Here is a 24,631-nt window from a genome sequence, read left to right as displayed (position 1 = left end):
AAGCAGAAGTGTACATTTTAAATTTTCCTTTATTCTCTCAAGCTGTTTTATACTTGTCAGAAGTAATTTTGCAGGGCAAGATATTGGATCAGTAGCCTGACTTGTTCAATGAACAATCATAAAAATTTTCAGTAGACATTTTACTTCTGTTGCAAAGTGTCCATTTATTTCTGATAAAGTGGCTAAATGATGAATGAAACACAGTGTTAAGAAATCTAATATCTGGGTCTGGTCTCAGGGGTATTTCTTATTTAAGTGAGAGGACTTAGTAGGTCATTTAACTTTTAGAGGTTTGTTTCCTCATTCGTAAAATAGAGTAAATAATATTTGCCCTGATTATATCACATAAAGCTATTGAGAAAATAAAACACTTTTAAAACTTTAAAGCCCTCTCAAAAATTATGTGTGTGTGAATGAATGTGTATGCATAAGTGATAAAAAATTCATAAACACATCCTTATTTTTTTGGAATACTGCTTATTTATGGAAGTGAAACTTATTACTCTTTAGGAGTTTGAAAGAAAAAAACGGTATAGGGCTTTAGACTTTCTTTTAGTGACATGAACAGAGCAAGGTCCATAGGTTTAATTTGCCTTATTGGAAAGAGAGCAGTTGAAACTGTCAGCACCTAACATAGACTCTGAAGACATCTTGGCATTCATTGTATGTTTGACATTACATGCTTTCTGAAGTTCTATTTATTCTTCAAGGATTTTATAGCTATCCATCAATTTATCCCAGTTTTGTTTCCCAATAGCTGGTACAAAATTGGTGTTTCTTGGGGCTCCAAGTAAGTTAATGCATATTTGTCACAAATGCATTGTTTCCAAATTAATTTCACCTCCGAAGTGCACACACTCTCCAATGTAGGAAGGATATAAAAGTAAACATTGTTTATGAGGTCAAATTTAAATAACATCATGTGGTCTTCCACAGGGATGACCAAAACTCTGATTCAAGATGACAGAAACAATGGCCGAAATTATTGCAACATACGGTACCACATTGTATGTTTGTTCTTATGATTTTGTATTATATATATTATGATTCCACACATTGAATTGCCATTTTTAAGCAGAGAGTGAAATAGATATCTTACACAAATAACTCTTTTCAGGGATGCCATTCAGAAAATTGAATGTACAAAATAAAAAACAGTGACAAACATTTTAAAAGGGCATGGTGTTTTCTCATAATGGTTTTTGGAATATATTTGAAAAACGCTGACACCTCTGCCTCTACTTCTTCTTTAGGCTTCTTTACCTGAAACAACTGATCTTCCAGAATTCTTTATTGCTTCTTATAAATGGCCTGGATGGACCCATGGCCCACTGGATCAAAAAAATTGTGCTGCATCCTGGGCTTTTTCCACTGCAAGTAATACAACCATTTTAATTACTTTCTTATAAATCTCCCTTTGACTCTAGATCTTGGCATAGTAATTAAAAGGGTTTTTAATTTAGAACAGTTAAATATTAACATTTGGTCAATTTAAAATCTTACTCTGGCCAGAGAAAGCAGCCTTAAAATGATATAAAAATGTTTTTACTCTGAAAATTGGCCTTTATTTTTAGCATCTAATTTTAAATAGAGAGTAGATCAAAAGAGCAACAAAGAAGTTACCAAAATTTATTTGTTCTTTGAGAGTTAAGGCCAGATAATAAGAAGAGTATAAAGCTCCTCTTTACCTATAGTACTATCTGTAATCTTAATATGCATATCACACAGACATATAATTCTTATATTCTTTTTTCTTGATAAGATCTGCAAGAATATATTTAATTATTAAACTAGTAGATTTGATGTAAAGTAAGAATTCAGAACTAATAATAATGGACTAAATGGGTTTTATCTCATTTTAGATAAAAGCAACTATGTAGATTCTGACTCTAAAGTGATATAATTGATCTTCTAATAAGAGTAGTTTCCAAAGTAGGGTTGCTGTTGCTTCAACTGTGTGAGGAATACATACCTCTGTTGCAGCAACTTTCATATATTTTCACAAGTCCAGTAAATCGATATTAAGGTTAATCCCAAGATTTGGTCTCCAAATTATCCTCAAAAGCGTGTTTGTTGTATTACAGCAATTAAGCCTAATATGACATTGATTGTCTACTATCAAAGATCAGTTTCATATAACTGTGGTCTAGGCTTAAAAATAATTCCAAAAGAGTGCTCAAAAACAGACTAAGACTAAGTACTGAAAGCATCAGTAAATAAGTCATAAGCTCTGAAGGGTGGCAGTCCTTGGCACAGAGGAGTGCTGATCCTTTGTCTAAATATCATCACTTCATAGTATAAGCTAGTTCGTTCTAGAAAAGATGCATTTGGCTGAACTCACCTCTAGAGCATCTCCATCTGTTACCTCTATACTAATGCCTACTCCCCCAGTATAAACATTCTCTTGACCTCTTTGAGCCCTATTCTAGTTGGGTGGAGACAGATTTAATCAGATAAATCATTTGTCATTTTATGTTCATGTGCTTAATGTATTACACCTCCTAGGGGATATATAAGAATTTTACTTTAAGTTAGACTAGTATTTCTGAACATGTCTTAGGAAAGACATTGGTGGTAAAATACTGAAAGTAATTTACTAGGCTGATTTGGCCTGTGTACTCTGGTATCCCCAGGTCATAGCCCCATAGATGACCTCAGCACAGGGCTAAGTCTGGATTTGTCCCTCTACCTAACAGATGACACAGTTTTGTATCCTGTGTATTCAATACATCAAATCAGGCTGATGCTATTTATTTATTTATTTTTAGTGTGTTAAGTAAAGAAGAGAATATTCTAGGGTCTCTTAAAGACCTAGAAAATTGTCAGGAAGTTGTAGTTAAAATAAGAAAAGTCTTTCAAAGAAGCTAAAAACTATAAAATGGGATAAATACAATTAAAAATATACACACATGTAAAAATATTGTTATGCAGCCAAATAAAATTCAAGCAAGACATCAGAAGTTAAGAGGTGAAGGAGTTTGAAATGGTGAGGGCAATAGATACTGCAGAGCAAACTTGGAGACAGAATAAAATAAGCAGGGAAAATAATAGTGTGAGTCTCAGAGGTAAAGCCCAATGAAAGTTTTCAGAGAGAGAGTGGAAAGCAATTTGCTGAACTGAGTCATTCTTAAATCTTCTGACCTTTTCCAAGTATTTCAAGTGAATTTGGATTAAACCTTCACTGAGATTCAGAAATGTCTGTAAAAAAGCAACGTATTGAAGATCATCAGAATTTAAACCCTCATCCTTTAGTTGAAATCTACAGATTCATGGGGCTGGAAGGGATGTTAGAGGTCCCCTGTTTCAAGCCTTTGGTTTTGTAAAAGAGGCACAAAGAGGGGAAGTGACCTGACTAAAGTGAAAGGCAAGAAGTCTCGGAAGTGATCTCAGAAGCCAGGCTTCTGACTCCTTCAGTATTATTTGTGAAAGTCTTTTCTGAACCAAGAATAGTTACACTAACATTTAAAAAATATACTTGATTCTGAAAGCTTGTACTGAAAGTTGAAGCATCAAAGAATTTCTATTTTCTTTTATGAAACAGGGAATTATTTTCTTGAGACTAAGAGAGATGGTGGTATAATGGCATTTGTTCCTATGAAATGTACCTAGCACAAAATAGATGGGAATTGAGAAGGAAGTAGGAGGATATAGATTCAACACACACTGAGTGTCTAAAATGTGCCAGCAATTACACTACAGAATTGTACATATGCTGTAGTTACATAAAAACCATGTATATGCAGAAATACATATGAAAAGGAATTATTTTAAAATGAATTATTTTAGAATAATTCTAAACTAGCATCTTGAGGGGTTTCAGTACACAGATAATTTTGATGAATGAAAACAATAACTTCTGAGAAAAGTGCATAGATAGAAGGAAGGTTATGACTTTGTTGCCTTTCATCAAAAGTAAGAAATTAAGAACAAGACTATATCAGGTCCCCAACAACAACAAAATATCTGTACCAGAATATCACTGACTCCAATTTTCTTGTGATCTCAACACACATATTATCATGGTAGCATGATCAAAATGCTCACATAGTAGTTTTCTGCTATTGGTTGGTTAGTTTCCCTAGTCTATTATTCTATGAGGACAGTATGATGACTCTTGGTTTTTGTTCATTGTTGCAATTTCTACTGCTTAGTCCTGTGCCTGTCACCTAGTAGGTGGTCAACAAACGTGTGTTGGGGAAAGTAACAAACTGATTAACAACAACCATGCTAGGGAATTATGTAAACAAATAGAAGGTTCAATCACAAAAGGTATATATATACATATATATATGTATATATATATAAAACAAGGTGAATTCCACGTCCACTAAGATAAGATTAGGATCATAATGTTCAAGAAAATTGTAAGCATAAAAATGTGCTTTGTAGCTTTTTGATAGTTTATAATGTAGATTCATGTTAGTCTCAATTAGTTTAAAAACCAAAGATTTAATTTATTCCAATACATCAGATTAACATGGATGAATTTCCAATTAATATTTCTATGATCAGTTTTTCTGATTTCCTGAGTTTAGTTATATTCACTTCAAAAATATATTTTAAGCCATGATTATATATACATAACACTCTTTTAGGTACAGGAGACATAAATGTAAGATATGGCTCTTGTCCTCAAGGAGTTTCACTTGGCAAATTTCTTAATGAAAAATTCAGAAGTATATAGAACATGAAAGGAACAAAGAACTAGAGAAGTCTTTGAAGTTGGTAAGACAATGAAACAATGCCAAAACTGGACAAAAACTGTAACTGGAATGATGACACAGTTGAATTTGTTGGAATACACAGATATATTCATCACATTTGGCCTTGATTTTTAGTTACATTAAGTTTCCAAGACTAGTTTAAGATTCAAACAAAAAGCGCTATGTAAATTCTTGGCAATACCATGTGTCCCTTGACTATTAATCAATATTCTCTTTGAAACAGGTGTAGCAGCTGACCGCATAGCGATTCAGTCCAAAGGTCAATACACAGCCAACTTATCCCCTCAGAATTTGATGTCTTGCTGTGCCAAGAACCACCATGGATGCAACAGTGGAAACATCGATAGGGCTTGGTGGTACCTGAGAAAACGTGGGTAAATAGCTGCCCAACACACGTCCCTAGGATTCTTAAGTGTGTGGCTTAGGTTAGAATAAGAAAACATATATATTAAGAGTTTTCCAAAAAATTTACAAATATATATGCTACATCTATATAAACACATGGATTATATTTAAATATATGCTATATTTGGTATCTATTGAGATTATAAGCTATTGGAAACAATTGTTTGAAGAATGTATATATTTCTAGCTAAATTAATGAAGAGTCAAGTAAGCATTGTCTTCTTGTGGCTCTGACCCAGATGGTTCTACTGAGTCACCACGGAGGGAGGAGAGTAGTTGATATTGTTGATACCTCTCTTGAGGACTTTAGATCCCCAGGTAGATGAATAGATAATCCCAGGTAAAAATTAGGTTAAAAATCAGAGGAATAACATAAAAACGTCCTGTATAGTTGCCACAACTCATGAACATCATTGTCACCATCCATCCCATCTGATGAGAAGAGTCAGGTTGCATTTCTTTATGCTCATGTAATCTGATACCCACACAGCATCCTCGTGTCACCTATAAGAACTAGTCTACTTAAAAGCTGAGTTATCTGTCTAAGGAAACTGCAGCTGATAACTAGTAGTAGACGTATGTGCTGCCCCTGTGTTCTTTCCTCCTCCACTGAGTGATCTGGGTCTGCTACAGAGAAGTTAGGTGCTATGAGAGAGTGGGTTTTAGGAATTTTATATAAAGTTCTTAAAATTTTTTTTCTTATGTTTTGCCTAATAAGATGGTGCTTAGAATGGACAACTTGGGCTAATACCTTCCTGGTGTAGTAGTGCTTGGTTGGCCTCTATTTTGTACTATAATAAAAATTAAAGCCTTTTAGGAGCTTAAAAATATAACTTAACATGAGAGTCAATGAAATCTTATTCTATTAGTCTGCTCAGGTTAACATAACAAAATGTCATAGACTGTGTGACCTGAACAACAGGCATTTGTTTCCCACAGTTCTGGAGACTGAGAAGTCCAAGACTGGGGTGTTAGTCAGTTCAGTTCCTGTTGAGAACCCTCCTCCTGGCTTGTCTTCTCGTTGTGTCCTCACCTGGCAGAGAGAGAGCTCTAGTGTCTTTTCCTGTTATAAGGGCACTGTCTTTTCCTGTTATAAGGGCACTGATCCCAGCATGAGGGCCCCATCCTCATGACTTCATTTAAAGCTAATTTTCTCCCTAAGACCCCCGTCTCCTGATACCATCACATGGCTTAGGGCTTCAACACATGAATTTGGGCTGACACACTTCAATCCATAGTCCTTATTATCCCCAAGTTGAAACCTTTTTTGGAAATGGCTTTGTTTTCATCATGCTCCTTTGCTCAGATTCTCTTACTTTGTTGAACACTATTGAACTTTCTTGAGGCAATTCTACCAGATAATTCCATGGCCAGCTCAACATTGACTATCCATAAAATCAATTCTGTTGTTTTATTTTCCTTACTACCTGCTTCTATATTCAATGAATTATGTTAGATTTGGATCCAAATAATTTGTACTTTTCAATGTTCAATTTCAAAATCAGAAATCAAAATTATTTTATTGTTTGTATAATGTATATATCTGATAACTTTCTACCTTATTAACTTAATACTATATTAGTATATACAATTCCTTCCAAAGTATCATGAACTACAGACACATAATAATTGAAGTCTTATGAGAAGGTATCTATAACTTAATAAAAATGCAAAAAAAACCACCTTAATTCTAAAACTTACATAATTTATCAGAATATTCCATCTGAGTATGATAAAGTTCATTCTCTTTCACATTAAATTTGGCTCTTCTACATTATAATTATAGATGCAGACTTAAGGAGTCCTTCCTCTATTAATATTACCACAGACTTAATTGATGAACAATTTTCATCTTTGGAAAATTCTATTCAGTAGATAAATTTATTTATTAGAATGGATTTGAGCAAGATTTTAAAATATTAAAAAAATGATATAAATGAACTTATTTATAAAACAGAAGCAGATTTAGAGAAGGAACTTATGGTTACCGGGGGAAAGGGGTACAGGGGAGGGATAGATTGGGAGTTTGGGATTGACATGTACACACTGCTATATTTAAAATAAAATGCCTTTCCATGAAAAAAAATTATAATGAAGAAATAGGAATGGGGGAATAGTTAATATGATTGAACGACTATGTTCAATGTCATTAAACTTACATGTACATAGCCAAAATAATTTACAAATATTTTATTCAGTAAAATTTCATATAGATAGGTAATTATGGCATTTTCCTAAGTAGTAATTTTACGTCTTTGCTTATTCCTCACAGACTGGTATCCCATGCATGCTATCCACTTTTCAAGGATCAAAATGCTACCAATAATGGCTGTGCCATGACAAGTAGGTCTGATGGGCGGGGAAAGCGACATGCCACCAAGCCCTGTCCCAACAGCATTGAGAAATCCAATAGGATCTACCAATGTTCTCCTCCATACAGGGTCTCTTCCAATGTAAGTCTGAATTGCAAGAATTAGAAAGGGTTAACTTTCTCAAAAATATATACTACTGTTATTAAAACTATTTAAAAACTAGTATATTCTAAAATAATGCTATGCTTTCAGGTATAATTATTGATATTCTTAAGATGTCTATTAAAGACCTCCAATTTGGGTATAATTTTTGATCTTTGTAATATTAACAGTCCAAATAATTGCCTTAAATTCAAAAATGCCCATGGAAATAGAGTTTTATAATTATATACATATATATATGTATATATATACATATATATATGTATATATATACATATATATATAAATACTTGAGAGATAAAAGCTACAGCAAAACCCTTTTCACTGACTTTTTTGTGATAGTAGCTCATTTTATCAATCCTTTGTCTTACTCCACAGAATAATTGAAATGGACTCAGTCATAATGGATAAAAGATTCTCTTGGATTTCAGTTTGTCATGTTAAAAGCCTAGGAAAATTGTACTCCATTGTATCAGTGTCACCCAGACATTCTCATTTTCAGAATATTTGAAACTTCAATGGTTTCCAGATACCTATAGAATACAGTTTGGCATTCTTACCATGACATACAGGGCTTCATGATTTGGTTCTGACCTACTGCTTTCACAGATTCATTTCCGACCATGTTCTAACCCGACACCCCACCTGCCCATAAAGCTCCTGATAAGTTGACCTGCTGTCTGCTTCCCAGATGCACCATGACCTTCATGCTTCTCTACTTAGCCAGGTGATGATTCCTCTCACCCAAATGGTTATCCCACCTACTTCCATGTCAAGGAAATAGGTCAAAACTTCATCTTCTTTGAGAAGTTTTTTCTTGACTCCTAGGCTGAACAAATGTCCCTTTCTTGTTTGCATCCATGGCACTTTGTGCTTGTCTCTGTAATAAAACTTAGTATCTCATTATGCATTTAGTTTTGTTAGTGCCTGTCTATTCCACCAAAATGCAAATATCTTCAGGACAGATGCAAGGTCAGTATTTGTTTCTGTCCTAGTTTCTTGTCTTTACTCTGATCAATATATTCACATTTATATGAATAAATGAATGAATGACCTGCCTCTTTCCTAAGGGTTGCATTACACAGGGGACAACAACAGAGAAATATTTGTATGCTAAAACTGAGGAACCTCACTAAACAATCTTCTGGGATCGCTTTTGTGATCCTAAGAATGGGGATGATACTAATCTCTACTGATAAAACAGAGTTTTAACTGAATTATTTTTCCTTTGTGACCATAAAAATCTTTGTATTTTTCTTCATTCCAAAATTATTGTCAGTGGTAAGAGTCAATGAAACGTGTGTGTGTCTTGTCTTTAGCAACTTCATCAATGTGGAAATTCACATGTGAGTATTTCAAAAGATGATTAAGAGTAAATTGCAAGTGGTCAAGGCACACTGGGTTGCATAATTCCTAAACTGATTGTACAGCACCTAACATTACACACCAAACAATAGGTTTAGTGTGCTCTGATAACAGAAATGGTGCTCACTGATATTTTTCCTTCCAGGAAACTGAGATAATGAAAGAAATCATGCAAAATGGACCAGTTCAAGGTAAGCTTGGATGAAATATGATTGTGTCTTATTTATTCCTCTAATAAACAACATTATTACATATTAGCTCCTGTATAAACAGCTTAATAAATGATAGAAATTTTTTACTTTTAGATTTTTCTTAAGGATTCAGTGGTTGTAAGACCAAGGTAAGTATAGGAGATACACTCACCTAATAACCTAATTAGCTGACCTTTTATTTGAAGAAGATAGACTCATTCATACACTGAATTCTTAAACAAATGTTAATGACACATTGGATGAAAGTCTGCTAAGTGTATCCAAAGTGATCATGGATCCAAAAGACATTTGAACAGGAAATACTAACTGATAGAGTTCAGTTAATTGTTTACTTATATTTAGGACTCATACATAGTGTTAGAAATTTTCTCACTTCTGTTTAAATGGATTAGGTAATGGATTGAAAAAAAAATCAAGGTTTAACAGTAGAAACAAAGTGGACACTTTACTTTTTCTATAAACTCAAAATAAATCAAATAAGCCAGTATAATTTTTGTGTTTTATAACATGCATTCCATTTTGATCAATTTTGTAAATGTGTTATGTATAGTATACTAACAGTAAATAAGAAAATAATATACTGACTTTCTGTCCATTGATTTTGATATGAAGATATTATTTCTGATACATAGTTCCTCTGCTTACCTATTTGATTTGGTTATGCACCAAAGGCATGAATAAAAATAGGTTCACAATGTATATTTTCTATGCTAAACATTGCCTTGAAATGCTTGGAAAAACAAAACCGGTGAGACCTAAAATAGAAATTCAGGGTGTGAATACTGAAAGGCCCATAATATAGTCTCAATGCAGTGGAATTGATAAATAAATAAATTAAAGAATTTGGTTAAACATAACAAAATTAAATTGAAAACATCTGATATATACCCAAGGAACTATTGGCCAGAGTGTATTTTTGTTTTTCTGAATGCTGGCCTAATTAGTATTGGTTCAACATTTGCAGGAACCACAGATTTTAAAACTGTGCTGGAAGGATTTTTATTGATTTTTATCATCACTTAACATTTATTGGGAAACCAAAGCTTACTCTAATCATGCCCTGAATTTAGCTTTTAAAATCCTGGGACAATACACAAAAACTGAAACAAAGAGAAATTTTTTTCCTCCTTACAGTTGTGTAATTTTTGAAGGCTGGTAAAATAGAAGGGGAATTCATGTGTTATTTAAATATATGCTTCATTAAGTAGAGTTTGTGTGACAAATTTAAAGGAACACAGGCATTTGAAGTCAAGGCTGAATTTGAAATTCCAGTTTTGATGTTTGCAACTTAAATGACTTTGGTCAAGTTATTTAAAGCTCTCTGAATCTACAATCGTTATATTACTGTTTCAAGTTTCTCTCTCTCTCTTTCTTTTAATCAGTCAAAAGAAACTTGCATCATATGGTTTAAAATTGAGAACACCTTAGGTTTATTTTATGGTCAAATATATAAGTGTTCATGAATTTTACATAATGAATCAAAAATAAAGAAATAAAATTTGTAAATAATAATGTTGAAATTCAAATTATTCAACATCTATGTAACAAATGTTTGTTGAGAACCTTCCTCCTGCCAGCCTGAGCCAGAAGCATGAGATAGAGCTCACCATCTTACCCTCACCTGTGTCATAATTCTGTGTAATAAGTTTGCTGCTATTCTCCAGAAGTATAATTGCACTACAGTAGTTTATGTACTTATATGTTGATGGGTTCATCAAGTCTATTTTGGTGTCAGAAACTCAAGGAAGGATCCATCTTCAAGTTAATAGTCATGGTGTCTCACTCATGTTTCTTTCATTGACAGTGGTATTTTTCTGCATTGAAGAGTATATTTTATTCACAGTGCTTAGAATTGAGAAAAGCTAATCGAGTCAATGATTCTATGGAAGAGAAAACCACTAGCAATATTTCACACTTTTATAACTGCAGGTTGCCTCATCTTGCTGTCAATGCAACATGGTTGTCTACATATTGTTGCCTGGGCTAATGTACAGGGCTTTCTCCTGCTTGGTACAAAATAATGTAGAAGGCAATAGAATTCTGAATAAATAATACCATGTGCCTTCTTCTGAAATCTATAGAATTAAAAATAAGTTTATGTGTTGGAAAGAGAAAAAAAGAAAAGATCTGCATAGCATACAGTTATATAAATTCTTGAAATCCTATGGGAAGGTGTTTTAAAGTAAATAAAGAAGAGTTAACCTCTTTTGAGAATATTTAGACAGCAACAGAAAAGGCATGAAACATTAAAAAATGAAATAAAAAGTGGAATCAAAGTAATATTTGACTTTGGAAGAGAAGCTTCATTTTAGGATCTATCAAAAATTGTTTCTTATTTTATTTAAAAGGCGCATCAAACTAAGACAAACATTGTGCACAGTTGTCAAGGTATACTTAACTAGCCCAACTAAAAATATTTTCAATTCAGGTCTTCGAAAGGAGAAGTTTAAAGTGTTCACCCTGAATTGCCCAAGATCTTCAATAAAACAGCACACAATACAGAAAAGAAATAATCTAGGTGAGGGTAAGAAGGAGAGTTTTATAAAGTATAAGCTCTTCCTTTCTAAACAATACAATATTGGCTTTGTTCTTCAGAGCTGGAGGGATGCAATCTTGTCAGAGTATTCTTTTGCCAAGGGTTTGCTTTTTATTCAAACTCACCAAGGAAAGTTTTGTATTGTCTTCCAAGGATGAAGGACAATTACTTTAAACCCTGTTTGCTAGGTTCACCCTTTGCTGTTAGCTTAATTTGAATTTAAAGAGATTTGTGGAGAAGCCCAAGAAACCCAAGAAATAGTGATCATCAATCAAGTGTAGTGGGCTTCCTACAAGGTCTCAGTTCCGGGTAATTGTGCTTCTGTCAATTAAAAATAGATTGTGGGTGGTTCAAGATGGCAGAGTAGAAGGACGTGCTCTCACTCCCTCTTGTGAGAACACCAGAATCACAACTAACTCCTGAACAATCATCAACAGGAAGACACTGGAACTCACCAAAAAAGATATACCCCACATCCAAAGACAAAGAAGAAGACACAATGAGATGATAGGAGGGGTGCAATCACAATAAAATCAAATCCCATAACTGCTGGGTGGGTGACTCACAAAGTGGAGAACACTTATACTACAGAAGTGAACCCACTGGAGTGAAGGTTTTGAGCCCCACATCAGGCTTCCCAACCTGGGGGTCCAGAAACAGGAGGAGGAATTCCTAGAGAATCAGACTTTGAAGCCTAGCGGGATTTGATTGCAGGACTTTGACAGGACTGGGGGAAACAGAGACTCTACTCTTGGAGGACACACATAAAGTAGTATGTGCATTGGGACCAAGGGGAAAGGGCAGTGTCCCCAAGGGAGACTGAACCAGAACTACCTGCTAGTGTTGGAGGGTCTCCTGCAGAGGCGGGGGTGGCTCTGTCACAACAGTGAGGGCAAGGACAATGGCAGCAGAAGTTCTGGGAGGTAGTCCTTGGCATGAGCCCTCACAGAGTCTGCCATTAGCACCACAAAAGAGCCCGGGTAGGCTTCAGTATTGGGTTGCCTCAAGCCAAAGAACCAACAGGGAGGGAAACCATCCCCACCCATCAGCAGTCAAGTGGATTAAGGTTTTACTAAGCTCTGCCCAACAGAGAAACAGCCAGCTCTACCCACCACCAGTCCCTCCCATCAGGAAACATGCACAAGCCTCTTAGATAACCTCATCCAACAGAGGGCAGACAGCAGAAGCAAGAAAAACTACAATTCTGCAGCCTGTGGAGCAAAAACCACATTCAAAGAAAGACAGACAAGATGTAAAGGCAGAGGGCTATGTACCAGATGAAGAAACAAGATAAAACCCTAGAAAACAACTAAATGAAGTGGAGAGAAGCAATCTTCCAGAAAAAGCACTCAGAATAATGATAGTGAAGCTGATCCAGGACCTCAGAAAAAGAATAGAGGCAAAGATGGAGAAGATGCAAGAAATGTTAAACAAAGATCTAAAAGAATTAAAGAACAAACAAACAAAGATGGACAATACAATAAATGAAATGAAAAATACACTAGAAGGAATCAATGGGAGAATAACTGAGGCAGAAGAACGGATAAGTGACCTGGAAGACAGAATGGTGGAATTCACTGCTGTGGAACAGAATAAAGAAAAAAGAATGAAAAGAAATGAAGACAGCTTAAGAGACCTCTGAGACAACATTAAATGCAAAAACATTGGCATTATAAGGGTCCCAGAAAGAGGAGAGATAGAAAGCACCTGAGAAAATATTTGAAGAGATTATAGTTTAAAATTTCCCTAACATGGGAAAGAAAAGAGCCACCCAATTCTGGGAAGTGCAACAAAGAAAAAGAGGGAGAGGTTTCAAATCAATAAAATTAGAAATGGAAAAGGAGAAGTTACAACAGACACCGCAGAAATACAAAGCATTCTAAGAGACTACTACAAGCAACTCTATGCCAATAAAATGGACAACCAGGAAGAAATGGACAAATTCTAGAACGGTATAAACTTCGAAGACTGAATCAGGAAGAAATAGAAAATATGAACAGACCAATCACAAGTAATGAAATTGAAGCAATGATTAAAAATCTTCCAACAAACAAAAGTCCAGGACCAGATGACTTCACAGGCGAATTCTATCAAACATTTAGAGAAGAGGTAACACCTCCTAAAACTCTTCCAAAAAATTGCAGATGAAGGAACACTCACAAACTTATTCTATGAGGTCGCCATCACCCTGATACCAAAACCAGACAAAGATACTATAAAAAAAGAAAATTGAAGACCAATGTCACTGATGAATATAGATGCAAAAATCTTCAACAAAATACTTGCAAACAGAATCCAACAACATATTAAAAGGATCATACACCATGATCAAGTGGGATTTATCCCAGGGAGGCAAGGATTCTTCAATATACGCAAATCAATCAATGTGATATGCATATTAACAAATTGAAGAATAAAAACCATATGATCATCTCAGTAGATGCAGAAAAAGCTTTTGACAAAGTTCAACAACATTTATGATAAAAACTCTCTAGAAAGTGGGCATAGAGGACACCTACCTCAATATAATAAAGTCCATATGAGACTAACTCACAGAAAGCATCATTCTCAATAGTGAAAAATTGAAAGCGTTTCCTCTAAGATCAGCAACAAGACAAGGATGTCCACTGTCACCACTATTATATAACATAGATTTGGAAGTCCTAGCCATGGCAATCAGAGAAGAAAAAGAACTGAAAAGAATACAAATTGGAAAAGAAGAAGTAAAGTGTCACCATTTGCAGATGACATGGTAGTATACATAGAGAGTCCTAAAGATGCCACCAGAAAACTACTAGAGCTAATCAATGAATTTGGTAGTTGCAGGATACAAAATTAATGCACAGAAATCTCTTGCAATCCTATATACTAATGATGAAAAATCTGAAAGAGAAATTAAGGAACACTCCCATTTACCATTGCAACAAAAGAATAAAATACATAGGAATAAACCACCTAGGGAGACAAACTACCTGTATGCAGAAAACTATAAGACACTGCCTAAAGAATTTAAAGATGATACCAGCAGATGGAGAGATATATGATGTTCTTGGTTTGGAAGAGTGAATATTGTGAAAATGAATCTACTACCCAAAGCAATCTACAGATTCAATGCAATCCCTATCAAATTACCAATGGCATTTTTTACAGAACTAGAACAGAAAATTTAAAATTTGTATGGAGACACAAAAGACCCCAGATAGCCAATGCAGTCTTGAGGGAAAAAAGCAGAGCTGGAAGAATCAGACTCCCTGACTTCAGACTATAGTACAAAGCTACAGTAATCAAGACAATATGGTACTGGCACAAAAACAGAACATAGATCAATGGAACAGGATAAAAAGACCAGAGATAAACCCATACACCAAGGTCAACTAATCTATTACAAAGGAGACAAAGATATACAATGGAGAAAGGACAGTCTCTTCAATAAGTGGTGCTGGGAAAACTGGACAGCTACATGTAAAAGAATGAAATTAGAACACTCCTTAACACCATACACAAAAATAAACTCAAAATGGATTCAAGACAAATGTAAGACGAGACACTATAAAACTCTTAGAGGAAAACATAGGAAGAACACTCTTTGACATAAGTCACAGTAAGATATTTTTTGATCCACCTCCTAGAGTAATGGAAATAAAAACAAAAATAAACAAATGGGACCTAATGAAACTTCAAAGATTTTGCACAACAAAGGAAACCATAAACAAAATGAAAAGACAACCCTCAGAATGGGAGAGAATATTTGCAAATGAATCAATCGACAAAGGATTAATATCCAAAATATATAAATAGCACATGCAGCTCAATATTAAAAAAACAAACAACCTAATCCAAAAATGGGCCGAAGACCTAAAGAGACATTTTCTCCAAAGAAGACATACAGATGACCCAGAAGCACATGAAAAGCTGCTCAACATCACTAATTATTAGAGAAATGCAAATCAAAATCACAATGAGGTCTCACCTCACACCAGTTAGAAAGGGCATCATCAGAAAATCTACAAACAACAAATGCTGGAGAGGGTGTGGAGAAAAAGGAACCCTCTTGTACTGTTGGTGGGAATGTAAATTGATACAGCCACTATGCAGAACAGTATGGAGGTTCCTTAAATAACTAAAAATAGAATTACCATATGACCCAGCACCCAGAGAAAACCATAGTTCAAAAAGACATATGCATCCCAATGTTCATTGCAGCACTATTTACAATAGCCAGGTCATGGAAGCAACCTAAATGCCCATTGACACATGAATGGATAAAGAAGATGTTGTAACTATATAGAATGGAATATTACTCAGCCATAAAAAGGAACAAAATTGGGTCATTTGTTTAGACGTGGATGGATCTGGAGTCTGTCATACAGAATGAAGTATGTCAGAAAGAGAAAAACAAGTATTGTATATTAATGCATATATGTGAAACTTAGAATAATTCTACAGATGAACTGGTTTGCAGGGCAGAAATTGAGACAGAGATGTAGAGAACAAATGTATGGACACCAAGGAAGAAAGTAGTAGAGGGTGAGGTGTGTGTGATGAATTGGGCGATTGGGATTGAGATGTATACACTGATGTGTATAAAATTGATGACTAATAAGAACCTGCTGTATAAAAAAATAAATCAAGTAAAATTCAAAAATTAAAAATAAAATAAAATAAAATAAAAAATAAAATGTGTGCAAGAGGGAAAAAAATGATGGTGGGGTGAGGAGTCAATGTGGTGGTGTGGGAAGATGCAGAGTTAGTGTCTCCTCACAACTAGTGTCTCCTTACAACTAGTCTGCTGGTCACTGGTCAGAGACTCTGACCTCCAGGGAGATGGGAGGAACTCCACAATGAACCAGTAGGATGTAGGGGGACAATAGGTGTAGGAGAAGTAGAGGCCAGGCAAGATCAGCATACCTGAGGCCAGGGAGATCAGGAGAAGCAGGTGGGACGGATTCTCCAGGAAGAGCGGGAGAGGAGCTGAGGGCGATCACCTGGCCCACTTGGGCAGTGAAGCCTGCTGAGTTCTGAAGCCGCTCCCCACCCCTGCCCATCCAAAGCCCCATCAAAGCCTCTTGGGTCCTGGGGGCTTAGGAGGGAGGCTGGGGAGATCAGGAGAGACTGGTGAGAGAGGCCCTGCAGGAGAAGCAGAGGGCAATTGCCTGGCCCACTCGGGCATGGAGAGCCTGCTGAGCTCCCTGCCCAGTCCCCTGCCCTCGAAACCCCCTTTCCCCCACCCTCCCCTCACCAGATGCATTGGTCCTGGGGGCATAGGAGGGCGGCTGGGGAGATCAGGAGAGGCAGGCAGGAGGGGCCCTCCCAGACCCCAGATCAGAGGAGCAGGAGAGGAGAGGAGGGCATTTGCCCTGCCCTCTTGAGCCCAGGAAGCCTGTTAGCCTCCCAGGTCAGGTCCCCTCCCTCTGAGACTGGGCTGGGTGGCATGCCTGGGCCCATTTTGTTCCTTGAACTTAAGTCCCACCCCCTACAGCCCCTAGGGCCTTTTCCAGCCCTGTGGGTCCTGAGCATTGGCCCCGCCCAATACCCAAACCTCACCCTTGCTTAGGCCACGCTCTCCACAGCCAAGGCCTTTCTCCCCACACTTGTTTTTGTTTTTCCATTCCCTCCTCTGCTTTTTCACTATTGTGATACTGATGTAACTTCCAGTTATTGATTCATCTATATTCTTATTTTACAGTCTTTCAAACATATCTGTTGTTTCCGAGTGTAATTTTATTTTTTACTTTGTTATTTTCTCTCTCTCTCTCTCTCTCTCTTTTTTTTTTTTCCGCACCACACAACTTGAAGGATCTTGATTTGCGAGCCTGTGGTTGGGGAGAAGCTCCTGTGGTGGGAGCTCCAAGTCTGAACCACTGGACTAACTAGAACCTCCGACCCCAGGGAATATTCATTGGAGAGAGGTCTCACAGAGTACCTCATCTCAGCACCAAGACCCAGCTCTACCCAACAGCCTAGAAACTCCAGTGCTGGAAGCTTCAGATCAAACAGCCAGTAAGACAGGAACACAATCCCACTCATTAAAAAAAAAAAAAAAAAATAGACAGCAAAAAACTATGTCACAGATGAAGGAGCAAGGTAAAAATCTATAAGACCATGTAAATGAAGGGAAATAGGCAATTTACCTGAAAAAGAATTCAAAGTAATGATAGTAAAGATGATCCAGAATCTCAGAAATAGAATGGAAGCATGGATTGAGAAAATACAAGAAATGCTTAACAAAGATCTAGAAGACCTAAAGAACAAACAAACAGAGGTGAACAACACAATAACTGAAATGAAGAATACACCAGAAGGAATCAATAACAGAATAATGTAGGCAGAAGAACAAATAAGTGAGCTGGAAGACAAAATGGTGGAAATAACTGCCAAGGAGCAGAATAAAGTAAAAAGAATGAAAAGATGGTTTCCCTGTTGGTGCAGAGGTTGAGAGTCCACCTGCCAATGTGGGGGACATGGGTTCGTGTCCCAGTCCGGGAAGATACCACATGTCACGGAGTGGCTGGGCCTGTGAGCCATGGCCGCTGAGCCTGCGTGTCCCGAGCCTGTGCTCCGCAATGGGAGAGGCCACAACAGTGAGAGGCCCGCATACCGCAAAAAAAAAAAAAAAAAAAAAAAAAGAATGAAAAGAATTGAAGACAAGATCAGAGACATCTGGGACAACACTAAATGCACCGACATTTGAATTATAGGGGTCGCAGAAGAAGATGAGAAAAAGAAAGTGTCTGAGAAAATATTTGAAGAGATTATACTGGAAAATTTCCTTAACATGAGAAAGGAAATAGTCACCCAAGTCCAGGAAGCACACAGAGTTACATAAAGGATAAACCCTAGGAAAAACACAAAAAGACACACATTAATCAAACTAGCAAAAATTAAATTCCAAGAAAAAATATTAAAAGCAGCAAGGGAAAAACAAAAAATAACATACAAAGGAATCCCCATAAGGATAACAGCTGATTTTTCAGTGGAAACTGCAGGCCAGAAGGGAGTGGCAATATATACTTAAAGTGATGAAAGAGAAATATATACAACCAAGATTACTCTACCCAGCAAGGATCTCCTTCAGATCCGATAGAGAAGTCAAATCTTTTCAGACAAACAAAAGTTAAGAGAATTCAGCACCACCAAACCAGCTTTACAACAAATGATAAAGAAACTTCTCTAAGTGGGAAACACAAGAGAAGAAAAAGACCCACAAAAACAAACGCCAAACAATTAAGAAAATTGTAATAGGAGCATACATACCGACAATAACCTTGAATGTAAATGGATTAAATGCCCCAACTAAAAGACACAGATTGGCTGAAGGGATACAAAAACAAAACCCATATATATGCTGTCTACAAGAGACCTACTGCAGACCTAGGGACATATACAGACTGAACGTGAAGGGATGGAAAAAGATATTCCATGCAAATGGAAATCAAAAGAAAGCTGGAGTAGCAACACTCATATCAGATAAAATAGACTTTAAAATAAAGACTGTTACAAGAGATAAGGAGGGACACTACATAATGATCATAGGATCAATCCAAGAAGAAGATATAACAACTATAAATATTTATGCACCCAACATAGGAGCACCCCAATACATAAGGCAAATGCTAACAACCGTGAAAGAAGAAATTGACAGTAATACAATAATAGTAGGGGACATTAACACCACACTTACACTAATGGACAGATCATCCAAACAAAAAATAAATAAGGAAAAACAAGCTTTAAATGATACAATAGAACAGATAGAACTAATAGATATTTATAGAACATTCCACCCAAAAGTGTCAGAATACACTTTCTTCTCAAGTGCACATGGATCATTCTGCAAGATAAATCACATCTTGGGTCAAAAATCAAGCCTCAGAAAATTTAAGAAAATTGAAATCATATCAAGCATCTTTTCTGATCACAACTTTATGAGATTGGAAATCAATTGCAGTAAAAAACACAAATACATGCAGGCTAAGTAGTGCACTAGTAAATAGCCAAGAGATCACCAAAGAAATCAAAGAAGAAAATTTAAAAATACATAGAAACAAATGACAATGAAAACATGATGACCCAAAACCTATGGGATGCAGCAAAAGCAGTTCTATGAGGGAAGTTGACAGCAATTCAATCTCACCTCAAGAAACAAGAAAAATCACAAATAAACAATGTAACCCTACACTTAAAACAACTAGGAAAAGAAGAACAAAGAAAACCCAAAGTCAATAGAAGGAAGAATAAAGATCAGAGCAAAAATAAATGAAATAGAAACAAAGAAAACAATAGCAAAGATCAATAAAACTAAAAGCTGGTTCTTCGAGAAGATAAACAAAATTGATAGACCCTTAGCCAGACTCATTAAGAAAAAAAGGGAGAGGATGCAAATCAATAAAATTAGAAATGCAAAAGGGGAAATCACTACTGACACTGTAGAAATACAAAGGATTTCAAGAGACTACTATAAACAACTATATGCCAATAAGATGGACAACCATGGAGATATGGACAAGTTCTTAGAAAGGTACAATTTTCCAAGACTGAACCAGGAAGAATTAGAAAATATAAACAGACCAATAACAAGTAATGAAATTGAAATCATAATTAAAAATCTTCCAGCAAACAAAAGTCCAGGACCAGATGGCTTCACAGGCAAATTCTATCAAATATTTAGAGACGAGCTAACAATGACACTTCTCAAACTCTTCCAAAAAATTACAGAGGGAGAAACACTCCCAAATTCATTCAATAAAGCCACCATCACCCTGACACCAAAACCAGAAGAAGATATCACAAAAAAGAAAATTATAGACCAATATCACTGATGAACATAGATGCAAAAATCCTCAAAAAAATACTAGCAAACAGAATCCAACAGCACATTAAAAGGATCATATACCATGATCAAGTGAGATTTATCCCAGGGATGCAAGGATTCTTCAATATACACAAGTCAATCAATGTGATACACCACATTAACAAATTAAGGGATAAAAACCATATGACCATCCCAATAGATGCAGAAAAAGCTTTTGACAAAATTCAATACTATTTATGATAAAAACTCTCTAGAAAATGAGCATAGAGGGAACCTACCTCAACATAATAAAGGCTATATATGGCAAACCCACAGCGAGCATCATGCTCAATGGTGAAAAACTGAAAGTATTTCCACTAGGATCAGGAAAAAGATGAGGATGTCCACTCTCACCACTATTATTCAACATAGTTTTGGAAGTCCTAGCCATGGCAATCAGAGAAGAAAAAGAAATAAAAGGACTAGAAATTGGAAAAGAGGAAGTAAAACTGTTACTATTTGCTGATGGCATGATGCTATACATAGAGAATCTTAAAGATGCCCCCAGAAAACTAACTAATTAATGAATTTGGTAAGGTTGCAGGATACAAAATTAATGCACAGAAATCTCTGCCATTCCTACACACCAACAATGAAAAATCAGAAAGAGAAATTAAGGAAACACTCCCATTTACCACTGCAACAGAAAGAATAAAATACCTAGGAATAAACCTGCTTAAGGAGGTGAAAGACTTGTACTCAGAAAACTATAAAACACTGATGAAAGAAATCAAAGATGACATAAACAGATGGAGAAATATACCATGTTCTTGGATTGGAGGAATCAATATTGTGAAAATGACTATACTACACAAAGCAATCTACATATTCAGTGCAATCCCTATCAAACTACTAATGACATTCTTCACAGAATTAGAACAAAAAATCTTATAATCATATGGAAACAGGAAAGACCCTGAATTGTCAAAGCAATCTTGACAAAGAAAAACGGATCTGGAGGAATCAGGCTCCCTGACTTCAAACTATACCACAAAGCTACAGTAATCAAGACAATATGGTACTGGCCCCAAAACAGAAATATAGATCAATGGTACAGGATAGACTGCCCAGAGATAAACCAACGCACATATGGACACCTAATTTACGACAAAGGAGGCAAGAACATACAATGGAGAAAAGACAGCCTCTTCAGTAAGTGGTGGTGGGAAAACTGGACAGCTACATGTAAAAGAATGAAAAGTAGAACACTCCCTAACACCATACACAAAAATAAACTCCAAATGGATTAAAGACTTAAATGTAAGACTGGACACTATAAAACTTTTAAAGGAAAACATAGGAAAAATGCTCTTTGACATAAACCACAGCAAGATCTTTTTGGATCCACCTCCTAGAGTAATGGAAATAAAAACAAAAATAAACAATGGAACTTCATTAAACTTAAAAGCTTTTGCACAACAAAGGAAACCATAAATAAGACAAAAAGACGACCCTCAGAATGGGAGAAAATATTTGAAAATGAGGCAACTGACAAAAGATTAATCTCCAAAATATACAAACAGCTCAGGGAGCTCAATATCAAAAAACCAAACAATCCAGTTAAAAAGTGGGCAGAAGACTTACATAGACCTTTCACCAAGGAAGACATACAGATGGCCATGAGGCACATGAAAAATGCTCAACATCACAAATTATTAGAGAAATGCAAATCAAAACTACAATGAGGTATCATCTCACACCAGTCAGAATGGCCATTATCAAAAAAGCTAGAAAGAATAAATGCTAGAATGAGTGTGGTGAAAAGGGAACCCTCCTACACCATTGGTGGGAATGTAAATTGATACAACCACTATAGTAAACAGTATGGGGGTTCCTTAAAAAATTAAAAATAGAACTACCGTATGACCAGCAATCTCACTGCTGGGTATATACCCTGAGAAAACCATAATTCAAAAGGAGACATGCATCACAATGTTCATTGCAGCACTATTTACAGTGGCCAAGACATGGAGCCAACCTAGATGTCCATCAACAGATGAATGGATGAAGAAGATGAGGCACATATATACAAAGGAATATTACTCAGCCATAAAAAGAAATGAAATTGAGTTATTTGTAGTGAGGTGGATGGACCTAGAGTCTGTCATACAAAGTGAAGTAAGTCAGAAAGAGAAAAATGAATACCGTATGGTAATGCATATATATGGAATCTAACAAATAAAAATGGTACTGATGAACCTAGTTGCAGGACAGGGACAAAGAGGTAGACATAGAGAATGGACTTGATGACATGAGGTAGGAGGGCAAAGCTGGGGTGAAGTGAGAGTAGCATCGACATATATACACTACCGATTATAAAATAGTTGGCTGGTAGGAAGTAGCAGCATAGCACAGGGAGATCAGCTCAGTGCTTTGCCATGACTTAGAGGGATGGGATAGGGAGGGTGGGAGGGAGGGTCAAGAGTGAGGGCATATGGAGACATGTGTATGTATATGGCTGATACACTTTTTTGTGCAACAGAAACTAACATGGTACTGTGAAGCAATTATACTCCAATAAAGATCTATTAAAAAAATAGATGGCATTCTAAATGTATAATGTGACCTTAAGTCATATTCTAAGTAGCTAAAAGTTATTTTTATAAGAGAACAAGAAACTATTGCAGCCAATTAAGTAGGAAAGAAAATTAGGCTGAACTGCAAAATTCCTTCTTAAGATTCTACCCCTGGCAATATTCTCATTGACTGTTCTGTGAGAATTTCTGGAAGTGTTTAAAGATAATGGTTTAAAATTGTGTCATTTATCCTGTTGTGTTGTATTTTAGCCATAATGCAAGTCCATGAGGATTTCTTCAATTATAAGACAGGGATATATAGACATGTTACCGGCACAAATGAAGAATCAGAAAAATATCGAAAGCTTCGTACACATGCAGTCAAACTTACTGGGTAAGTCACTTTCTTAAATTCTTCACTGAATGCTTTTGGAAAATAAAACTGAAAATAAGAGTATGTAGTGTGCATTTAGGTGCTGGAATTCCTCTTGGTATGAGAGATTCTCATACAAATTAAAAATTATAAAAGCATTGACATTAGTTAATCAGTATTTTAAAGTCTGGTGAAAAAGTAACTCAATATTTTGGGAAAGGAAATTCTGTCTCTCACTTACTTGGGAATCCATCCTAAGAATCTGTTCTATGGGTAAGGGACATTGATTACTGGAATAGATTCTGCATATGGAATAATCGAGGAAAGGGTACAAAACCACAGTGTATCAGGATTTGGGGAGAAGGTTTTGGATGGAATAACAAATGGTAGAAATTAAGCAAGAAGAGAGGGTAGGGTCACATTTCATTCGATGTAAGATTATTTTTTATATTTATGTGAGAAATGAAGTTTATCAAACTTGTGAGTCAAATACATTCAGCTCTTCAAGAGCAAGAAAGAGGTTCAAAATTTGGTTGCATTTCAAGAGTAAGTCATCTCACAAATAGACCCTATTCAGAGAGTGTAGTCCTTGGGGACCACTTTTTCAATCTCATTCTGACTCTGCCCAGTCTCCAAGCTCTTTCTCATATCTCATTCCACTTCAGATGAAATGCTTACTGTCCCAGTCATCAGGTGATGATATCAAAATTTTTCCTTTTATCTTGAATCACCAAGAATGTGACCTTGTGCTCTTACCTTGCATTGTATTTCACCAAAGAAATTCAAGCAATCAGAAAACAGCTCCCAGCATCACACAGTCTTCCCATAAGTACTCCTCCCTTTCTTCCCACTTTTCACGGAGTTGAACCTTCTCTGATCCTATCTAAACCCTTCTTGCTATAGTGTAGACCTCAACCTCTCTCCATATTCAAGAATATTTAGAGGCAATTTTCCCGTTTTCTTCTCTGTAATAAATTTTATTTTTCCCACCATAGGAACGTGCCATTATTTCTCAGATATTATGAAAAACAAACAAAACAACAAAAACACTTTCTCTCATCTTCACTTCCTCTACATTCCTTTTATGTTCTTTCCATACAGTAAATTCTTAGCGAGACTCGTCTGTACTCACTTTCTTCACTTCTTCTCTGCCCATTTTTTCTTAAACATCTCCA

At 36.0% G+C, this 24,631-nt stretch overlaps 1 protein-coding gene across 1 annotated transcript in view; it reads left to right on the top strand.

The window, feature by feature from the left end:
* The window catches only part of TINAG (tubulointerstitial nephritis antigen), a gene marked incomplete at its 5' end in the record, with an annotated part of 94,831 nt that overhangs the window by 34,318 nt on the left and 35,882 nt on the right, over positions 1-24,631 (top strand). The window contains 5 exons of the mRNA XM_082638288.1: positions 1,254-1,377; positions 4,948-5,098; positions 7,402-7,582; positions 9,114-9,159; positions 23,354-23,477. Of these exons, the coding sequence (XP_082494414.1) occupies positions 1,254-1,377; positions 4,948-5,098; positions 7,402-7,582; positions 9,114-9,159; positions 23,354-23,477 (626 nt within the window). The remainder of the gene's footprint in view (positions 1-1,253; positions 1,378-4,947; positions 5,099-7,401; positions 7,583-9,113; positions 9,160-23,353; positions 23,478-24,631) is intronic.

This window comes from Mesoplodon mirus (assembly GCF_964341445.2).
Source record: "Mesoplodon mirus genome assembly, chromosome: 12".
Taxonomy (NCBI): Eukaryota; Metazoa; Chordata; class Mammalia; order Artiodactyla; family Ziphiidae; genus Mesoplodon; species Mesoplodon mirus.
This window is presented reverse-complemented; position numbering and strand designations above follow the sequence as displayed.